Source organism: Palaemon carinicauda, chromosome 11, assembly GCF_036898095.1.
Source record: "Palaemon carinicauda isolate YSFRI2023 chromosome 11, ASM3689809v2, whole genome shotgun sequence".
Lineage (NCBI taxonomy): Eukaryota > Metazoa > Arthropoda > Malacostraca > Decapoda > Palaemonidae > Palaemon > Palaemon carinicauda.
The window spans coordinates 79,770,544-79,780,883 of NC_090735.1; the positions used below are offsets into that span (position 1 = coordinate 79,770,544).

At 36.8% G+C, this 10,340-nt stretch overlaps 1 protein-coding gene across 1 annotated transcript in view; it reads left to right on the plus strand.

Moving 5' to 3' along the window:
• The first annotated feature begins 2,292 nt into the window (after positions 1 to 2,292).
• Positions 2,293 to 10,340, plus strand: part of Ankle2 (ankyrin repeat and LEM domain-containing protein 2) — a 668,076-nt gene continuing 660,028 nt past the window's right edge. Inside the window, exon 1 of the mRNA XM_068383147.1 lies at positions 2,293 to 2,566. Coding sequence (XP_068239248.1) covers positions 2,333 to 2,566 — 234 coding nt within the window. The 5' untranslated portion in view covers positions 2,293 to 2,332. The remainder of the gene's footprint in view (positions 2,567 to 10,340) is intronic.

Below are 10,340 nucleotides of genomic sequence, written 5' to 3' on the forward strand. Positions count from 1 at the left end.
ATCTCCTCAGCCTTATGGCTTTCGGGTAAAAGAATTATTAAAGAGTCTTGATATAATTAGAGGTAAGGTGCTTCCATTTAAGATATCATCAACCCCTCCGTGGAAATTACCAGCGATATATTTTTGTAAATATTTTTTTGGTGTTAAAAAACTGTTCTGAATTAGAAGCTAGGTCTCTTTTTATGGAACATGTTGAAGAACATAGGGAGTCAACTTTTATATATACCGATGGCTTCAAATCTGATGCTGGTGTTGGATTTAGAGTATATAGTAGTTCTTTTAAGTGTAGAGGTGCACTTCCTTCAATATCTTCCATATATACTGCTGAATTATATAGCATACTAACCGCCATTGAGAAAATGGAATTAAAAGAGGAGGGCAATTTTACCATTCATAGTGATTCAAGAAGTGTCCTTCAAGCTTTAGAAGGTTTTAATTCTAGTAACCCTTTAGTTTTAAAGATTTTAGAGTGGATTTTAATTATTGGCTTAAAAGGTGTAACAGTTCGAGTTTGCTGGGTTCCGGCACACGTAGATGTGTGTGGAAAGGAAGAAGCATATTCACTGGCAAAGAGTGCTACAGCCGAGTTGCTGCCAAGAAGGTATCCCATTCTCTGTAATGATTTTTTACCAGCATTTAAGAATTTTATTTTTAACAGTTAGCAAAAGCATTGGGATACTTTAACTGAAAATAAGATGAGAGAAATTGTGATTGTTATATCCCCTTGGAGGTATAATGGGATGCCCCGAAAATGGGAGCCTACCTTTTGTCATCTCTGCATTGATCACACTCGGATGACACACGAGTTTCTGCTGTCTGGCTAACACCAACCATATTGCGACAACTGTTTGATACCCTTGGGAGTGATGCATTTGTTGACTGAATGCCCCACTTATAGCACAGAAAGAAATAGCTATCTGTTTGAGGCTCGAGGTGAGAATGGCAGGTTCATCCTTGCCAAGATCCTTGGACTAGATGTGTCGTACAATGCTAGTGGCACTTTTAAATTCATATCAGAAGCAGGTCTTCTTAATGCTACTTAACTTTTATAACATATTTAGTTTTCTGCTTTTAATTGAATATTCTTTTAATCTTTATATATGATAAACGATATTGGTGTCAATGACCTTCGATGTCAGGATGCCAGAGAACTTCAAATCATTCATTCATTCTAGTCCTGGTCAATGTTTCCATGTCATTTTTTTTTATGTCCAAAATTAAGACTTTACTACTGCATTAGTATATATGTGTTACTTTGTTGTTATGGTCTCCTGTTTAGCTTTAAGCATCTTGGCTGTCATTGTTAGGTGATGATAGTTGTCACTCTTGCCAATAAGATGTCACTCTTGCCAATAAGAATAAAAACTGTGGCTTGTTGCATGGCATTAGCCATGAAAAGCCTCTCTCTGGTTGCTGTTCACTATAAATGAACAATCTTAATAAAAAGAATTTTGAGGAGGCTAATATCAGCATCAGGCCATAGGCAGTCCTGGTGATGGTTATTTTGTCAACTATTCACCAATAAAAAATTTTCATTAATTTGTTATGGGTACAAGCTGCCAATACCCATAGATATGTGTTGTTTCCTGGGTCTTGTGGTTCAATTCAACTTCAATGTTTAAACCAACACAAAGGGCCTCAGAGTAAACAGCCATATAGCCTCTGCTTGAAAACACTGACTAATCCTTTTGTTCGCAATTATTCGCATTAAATTTCATCTAATTGTCATAGGAGTCCATTTCCAATAAATGTCCCCGATCAATGAGATGTGAGTATGTATATAAAGATGTTTTGTATTTGTTGGCACTGTAATTACTTTTTCCATACACACAAGCTCAGTTTATACAGAATTTCCACCCTTTGACTTTGATGCCAAAATTCATTACAAACAAGCAAGAGAATTAATCACCTGATGCTAGGTGTTTCTTGGGGGAAAAGATTACATGAACTAAATCTAATTACTGTCATGGTATCTTTTTTAATCATGCATCTGTAGTGGTTCAATCACATTTGTACTGTACTATCGAAGTGCATGAGTAAAACTATCGCTAGTTATACATTTTATTTTCTTTGTTGGTAATTTTTGTTTCATTATGAAATGGTTATTTAAAAATGGTCCTTTGATGATAATCTTTTTGCACACTATGAAATATTACTCAAAAGCTGATCTGAAGTGCTTCATTCATAAATGTTGACAATTTAATCATACTTGTTTTAATGCAGTATTGTATTTATCCTAAGATCTCACATCCTTAGTAAATTATAAAAGTCATTGCACTTCTTTTCAGATTATGAAAAAGTGTATTTAGATAAAGGAGAATGCCTTGCTGCAATGAAGAAATTTCGAGGTTCCAGGTTTAAAAGTTTCAGTACATATGAAGATGCTCTATATTTTGCTGAAAATGGACCAGTAATTGCTCTGACACAGAACATTGGTGTTAGTGAAGACAACAAAACTGTTAATCTTAATGCAGAAAAGCCTAGCCCATATCGTGGACCCAAGTCACAAGATCTAGTAAAATTTCGTAAGGCAATTGAGAAGGATGATATGGTTTATTTTGATAAGGTGAGCATTATTGTTATTGATATTTCTTTCTTTATAAAATTTTAAGGCCATTATACATTTCACTGTGGGTGATTTGCTTTAGATTTAAATATAAAAAAATGAAATTTTGTCGTATCACAATTATATCCTTCCCTGCTCTTGGAACAGCTGCTAAGCTAGCCACTAAGGAAAAATCTTGGCAGTAGCATTTGGTAATAATCATTCATTATTTCATTAAAACTTCCTGGAGTTCATGCTGTTCATTCTTTAATGGAAAGCTTCTACTAGAAATAAGAAGATAAAATTCTCAACATTACCTGTACAGTATAACCCCTTTTGTTCCTACAGAAATACAAACCTTTCACTTTTTACTATGAATATATATTTTCAGCATAGCTGGAATCGAGCTATAAACATTTACGCGAGGTATCTACAACCCTCCGCTAGTTAGTGGAGGTAGCGATGGGTAGACTAGCCTCCCAGCTCACACCCCCACCCAGCGATATACATCACTTTTATTTTTAGATTTGTAAAGAGAAAACGTACTTTTATGCTCCCGTAAACCCCTATTATTACCTGGCCATAAAACTTAATTTTTCTCAGTGCAGGTGTGTCTTGTCTTTGAGGATTGTGACTAAGCGGGTTTGCCCTGGCATAGCCGGACTCCTTTGTAGAGATGGATCCTCACCGATTTTGCCTCGTGTGCAAAATGACACTCCTGCACACAGGCTTCTCCTTGCGACGAGTGCCGGGAGTCAGCATCCTCCCAGTGGAAGCGGTACATTAGGCGGCGGAATAAGTTGTTAAGAGACTCTTCTCTCAGAGTCTTTCCTGAGGTCTAAGAAATCCCGACTTCTCTCTCCGACGCCTCTTATTCTCCCTGCTGACTGCTCATGCGGCCTCCTCCAGGGGATGTTCCATTTAACTCCCTGACACCTGTGCTCCTGTGGCGAGTCTAGCTTTCTTGATGTCTTGCGTCATTTGTGGCCTTCCTTAGAGCTTCTGGGTTTCCCAGGAAGGAATGACTTTTGGAAGTGCTAATGCTTGGGACACTTAGGCCCACACAGGTGCCTTTGCAGAGGTTGGTCACAACCATCCCCATCAACTCATTGGAGTAGAGTCCCTTCCAGTTAGTCTCGTGTCTCATGCTAATGCTAACTCTGTAGCTCCTCTTCCACCTGAGGAGTTGCAGGCGTGTTGTTCCTGGAGTTTCACCTAGGCGTGTGATTCCCCCATGGTGAGCACGCATGCTGAGCTAGCTCAGCAAAAGAAACCTCGTGTTCTTACACCATATGAGGTTGGTTGCCCTTCTCACCAGCACCTTGTGTTCCTACACCATATGTGGTTGGTTGCCCTTCTCACCAGTACTTTGTAAGCAAGTATGCGATTCTTCGCTACCTTGCTCTAGCGCTTCGAAGCGTCCTGTTGATCTTGGCCACCAATTCCCCGTAGTTGCAGTCCATTTTCACCATGCTGTAAAGACGCAACAAGTCTCTGCGAGTCTCGTGAGTGATAGACCCTCCAATGGTTTTCCTCGGGCGTCTACCCCCTTGTGGTGAGTTCCAGATTGTTCTGTTATTCACGAGAGATGGCAGTACGTGTTTGCAGACAAGTCAATCATGCCTTGCCCGTCAACATCTGAGCATGCTCACCCTCTTTCCAACTTACGAAATGCAACTCACATACTATAGGTAGTTGTCAACTTACGACCGAGATAGGGACCAATAGATGCATCATAAGTCGATTTCGATGTATATCAACCTCAAAAAGTGAAGTTTCCGTAGATTTATTATGATATGTCATGATTTGGCAATCATCTCGATCATATTTTATTAATATTTTCTTACTGTATATCATTATTTCCTTTTTTTGTTTCATTTTTTCATTCTATTTTTCAATTTTGAAAGCATTTTACTTATCAAGAATTCTTGATATTTTGTTTACCTTTGGTTATGATCAGCTGATTTGAAGGTCCCGCTAACGTATCGAAACATGGTGTACATACGAATAGAGTATTTTTTATATAATTTCATAACTTATTCGAAATATCTTCATGATGAATATTACATCAGCACCAATATGTTATAGGAAATAACAGTTTTCATACAGTTTGTTTTAATCATTATTATTAGTTATCATGCAAAAACGTTCTTGCTTTTTCTTTTTGTGTATGTGTGTGTGTGCTCACACACTTACGGATAGTTCATTTTTAAAGCTTCATACAGTAATTAATTTTTAGTTCATTATTAAGCCCTCATATTTCATTTGGCATTGTGTTTAATTGTGGTTTATTAAAACATGTTTATACTTTTTTTCAGTAATTTGAGCATTTCAATTGTCAATAATTACTTTTGATTTACTTTCGGTAATCAGCTGATTTCAAGGTCACGCTGCTGTATTGCGATTATGCGCACATACAGTATGAATGATACGTAGTTATATAATTTTCTTAACATTCAAAATCTCTTCATAATGACTATTATATCAGCACCAATGTTTTAGGGTATCACAGTTTCCTTACCATTTGTTTATAGACATTATTAGTCTCTCTCTCTCTCTCTCTCTCTCTCTCTCTCTCTCTCTCTCTCTTTTATTTTGAATTTACCGTTAAATCTTCATTTTTTTGTATCATCACTCGATGTTTCGATTATGGGAATCTTAGTAACACATCGAAAGGAAATCACTTGATTTGCCACTTGCCTTCCGCCAGAAATATGACGGCATCATGCTTCTTTTCTGAAATTTCTGGTAAGTAGTACTATCCTCACAACTACTAATACAGACCATTAAACACTTGATATCGTTACTCGGTGTTTCGATGCTCTGGCTCATGATGTTCTGGCTTGCGAATGAACAGTTCCTAGGCTAGGAGAAAGCGATATATATATACAGCTCCAGTGCGTGAGCGCCAACCTCGCTCGCACGAAATGGGTGGATGAGGTCCTGCTCCTGACAAAGGTCTGTTCACTTCTCTGGATGCGGGTACTACTGTGTTACGATCTTAAAATCGTTACAGGTTCTTTTAATAAGGAAAATAGATATCAGCAACAACAGACATTAAAACATGGGAAATAAATATAAAAAGAAAGACACAAAAAAAAAAACAACACGTTTATTCACAAACTCATAAAGAAAATAAATGTTACTTCTTCAGTTGCTTTAACTGACAAATCAAATCAATCAAAACACCAACAGAAAAGGGGAACAGTCAGTAAGGTAGAAATATTTAAGGAATAGTTTTCTGCGGCTGCTGAGATGATACTGGCACGGAGACTTCAGGCTTGAAAACATTGCAGAAGAGCGGCTGAAGTTCAGATGAAACTCGCATGATGACCAGATTCGAAGACGTCACAAAAGGGGTGTCATCAAAGAGGGACATCAAAGGTCTTCTTCCAAGGATTCGATGATACTGTTGAACGAAGGCAGGTGCAGGCAGTGTTGGCTAATCCTTGCCACAAGCAGGGAGGGCTGGCTGCTTCAATTTGTCTCTTCCTCTCGGCCATAGCAGGATCTTTTGGAGATAGGCTTTTGTTGTCTGAAGGGAAAGTTAGAATCTGGCTCTATCAGACTTCTGGTCTTCTCTGTTTCTTATCTTGCTAGGACTTGGATCTTATCTACTTCGGACATAGTTCCTCTCTTGTCTTATGTCCTGTCCTATCTCTCTTGGACAATCTTTTCTTGAAGTTTATATACCCGTGTGTGGGCGGAGTTAATTATAGTGGGCAGTGGTCATCTCCATAGATATTTTTGTGTTTTATTATATCCTTTTTTAAGTATTATATCTACCCATGACATGTTCCCCCAAAAGAAAAAAAAAAAGAAAATATACTGACTTTACTTATTTTTTTTTTTTTTTTAAAGTCTGCAACAAAAAAACTCATTCATCCCTGAACCGATGAACATCTGCATGAATCTCAAGAATAATATCAGGAAGACATTCTTCTTTTGCAATCCATTCACTCAACACAAAGCTTCAGAAAAAAAAAAAATACGCTGATAAAAAAGAAATACTTTTTTATTCTGAAAAATCTCTGGAAAGGCTATCAGCTATAACATTATTCTTTCCTTTTTACATGAATTATCTTCAGATTATAATCTTGTAGCTCTAAACTCCAACGCATGAAGCGTTTTTTCATATTCTTAAATCTTTCCAAATAAACTAATGGATTGTGATCTCTATACACAATTAAAACAGGACTACTACGTTCATAAATCTCAAAGTGCTGCAAGGCTGAAACCAAACTGAACAATTCCTTCTCAATAGTTGAATAATTTTGTTGAGCATTACTTAGTTTCTTTGAATAATATGCGACTGGGTGCTTGGTTCCATTCACTTCTTGCAACAAGACTCCCCCTATACCAATGTCACTAACATCGATCGCTAAATTAAATTTCTTGGTAAAATCAGTTAACAATAATACTGGCTCGTGAAGCATTACGTCCTTTAATTTATTGAAAGCTTCTACACATTCCTCATCAAATACAAAACTTTTTCCCTTCTTAAAAAGATTAGTTATGAGAGTGCTTACTTCTGAAAAATTGGGTACAAATCTACAGAAATATGAAACCATCCCGAGAAATCTCATGGCCTGCTTTTTAGTTGCTGGGATTGGGAAATTGATGATAGCTTCTGTGTTCCCACTCTTAGGACAAAACTTACCGAGGCCCTCTTTATGCCCTAAATAAGTGATATAGGTTTTCCCAGATTAGTATATCTTTAAATTTAATACAAGGTTTGCTTTTTCAAGGGCTGTCGGGACTTAAGCTAAAATTCGTAAATGTTTTTCCTAAGTTTCTGAAAATATAACAAGATCATCTAAATACACGACACAGTTATCAATACCATCTAAAACTATATTCATTAATCTTTGGAAAGTACTGGCTGCATTTCTTAACCCAAAAGGCATTACTTTAGGTTCAAAACTACTGAACTGTGTTATAAAAGCGGATATTTTCCTACCTCGTCTGCTTAGAGGTACTTACCAATAACCTTTGGCTAAATATGCTTGGAGATGAATTTAGCATTCCCGATCCTATCTAAGGAATCGTCGATCCTGGGAAGTGGAAAATTTCTTTGCTTAGTAACACTATTCACTTTTCTGAAGTCAATGCACAACTTATCTGTTCCATCTTCCATTTTTACCAGAACTATCGGAGAACATTATTCACTCTTGCTAGGAACTATCAAATCATTATCTAACATATAATTAATTTCCTTTCGTACTGAATTTGCCTTCTCTGGACTCCAACGATACGGATTTTGTCTGATGGGTATAGTGTGCTGTAACTCAATACCATGTTCTAAAAGGTTAATTAAACCTAATTTATCACTAACAGTTTCTGGATAATTTAGAAAAACTATATAACTCACTCAGTTTTTCTTCTTCTAAACTAGAGTTAAATAACTTGAAATTCTTAAGCACATCAGAGTTTTTCTCAAAACTAATTTCTCGCTTCTACACAGTTATTACTGGTATTGGGTGTTCGTTGTATTGCTTTAGCAAGTTTATGTGCAGCCACTTAGCTCTACATCTACCCATATCAATTAAGTAATTCAAATTGCACCTTTTTCCTAAAATAGGAAAAGGACCTTCGAACTTATAAGATAATGAGGGACCTTCTTTCTGACTTAAAACTAAGATTTTATCTCCCACACGGAAATTTCTCTCCCTTGCCATAAGATTGTATCTTCTTTTTTTATAGTTTCCCCTTGATTGTTGCTCTCGTTTTCTATTGCTAATTCCCAAGCTTTTCTTTGTATGTAATCCTCTCTATTCTCTTTGCTAACTGACTTGGAGCGAACATAGCGACACAAAATTTCGTCTTTTAAACAGAAGGTTTCCTTACAAACATTATCGAGATCATCATCCAATTCACTTTCAAAAATTCGAGACAGTGTCTCATCCTCTCTCTGCATCTTAATTAGCTCATCTCTATTCAAAATGTTAGTGCATAAACCATTCAGTAACTATTACTTGAATCCACTACATCGACTATGTCTGGGTTACTACTTTCGACAGCTACATCATCAACTTGGCTAACACTGTCAACACTGATGGAGTCGGTCTTCTCAACCCCACACTTGCTAAGATCAACCTCACTGCCTCCATCACACATGTTCGAATCCTCGAACAAATTATGACTGTAGTCTATATCTGTATCTAAACCTGACCTAGTTACTACCATTTCAGGCACTGGAACCTCACTTAAAATAGGATACACACATCTTGATGTAGTTAAATCATTACCGACAATAATGTCAACGCCGTCAACTGGCAAATAGTCTACAACTGCTAGCTTTACATCTCTTGACAATCCCTGACTTACCAAGTTCATCTTCAACAAAGGACAAACAACGCAAGTACCTGTATTCGGAAACCCACCTAACATTACTTTTTCTTTCATACTGATTTTTGCTTTTGTTGGCACATACTCTTTCCTAATAAAGGAAACAGTTGCTCTGGTGTCCCTAAGCAAGACAACTTCTCTCGAATCCCCTCCTTCAAGCGAAGAAACTACACCTTCAGACAAAAAATATCTCCGTAAAATTTCCTAGTTTCTTTCATAATGTCTTTCCTGCTTGACGAAAGATTATTAACTAGAGATACTGGTTTCTTGACATTCTTCTCCTCTACTACACAATTCCTTGCTATGTGCCCTTTCTTATTACATTGATAACAAATTATCTCTGAATTACTACCTTCCCATTTGCTCTTACAAAACCTGGAAGTATGACCTGGTTTTCCACATGTATAACAATAATAATGATAATCATATTTCCCTGTATTACTATTGCTAAAACTACTCTTACTATGTTGCATCTTACTAGAAGAAGGATTATTTTTCTTCTTATTATCGCTTAAAGTATGAGTAAGACTGTACTCATCTGCCAACCTTGTTGCATCTGTAAAAGACTTTTCACGCCTATCTTCTATATACTGTATAGCTTAACGTCTGGAGATATGTTATCTTTGAAGTTTTCTAACAAAACTAAGTTCTTGAGATCAAATTATCTACTTCAGCGGAAGTTAACCAATCACAAAATGATCTTTCTAACTTCTTTCCGTACTTACATAAGTACTGCTCTCATCTCTTTTCAAACTTCTAAATTTCTTACAGTACACCTCTGGTACTAACCTGTATGCACTAAGAACAGTTTCTTTCACAATATCATAGTCTTCACTTTCATCCTCAGACATACAACTATACACAGAAAGTGCCCTACCACTTAACCCTTTTACCCCCAAAGGACGTACTGGTACGTTTCACAAAACTCATCCCTTTACCCCCATGGACGTACCGGTACGTTCTTGCAAAAAACTGCTATTTAAATTTTTTTTTTTGCATGTTTTTGATAATTTTTTTTGAGAAACTTCAGGGATTTTCCAAGAGAATGAGACCAACCTGACCTCTCTATGACGAAAATTAAGGCTGTTAGAACAATTTGAAAAAAATATACTGCAAAATGTGCTTGAAAAAAAAAAATAACCCTTGGGGGTTAAGGGTTAGAAATTTCCAAATAGCCTGGGGGGTAAAGGGGTTAAGACTGACTGTAAATACAAAGTCCACTTGTTTTTGGGACAACCTACTCTGTTCATTAACTTTTCAAAAGACATGAAATATTTTTTTACAGCTTCCTCATCAAATTTTGGAATTAATTTCAACACTGCACCCATACCTAAATTATCAGAATCATCGTTCAATGATGAATTACTACCCCGTGTGCTGCCTGACGCATTACTTCCTGGTCTGCTACCTGGTGGAATATTATGAAGATTTTGCCTTTAACGAGCGA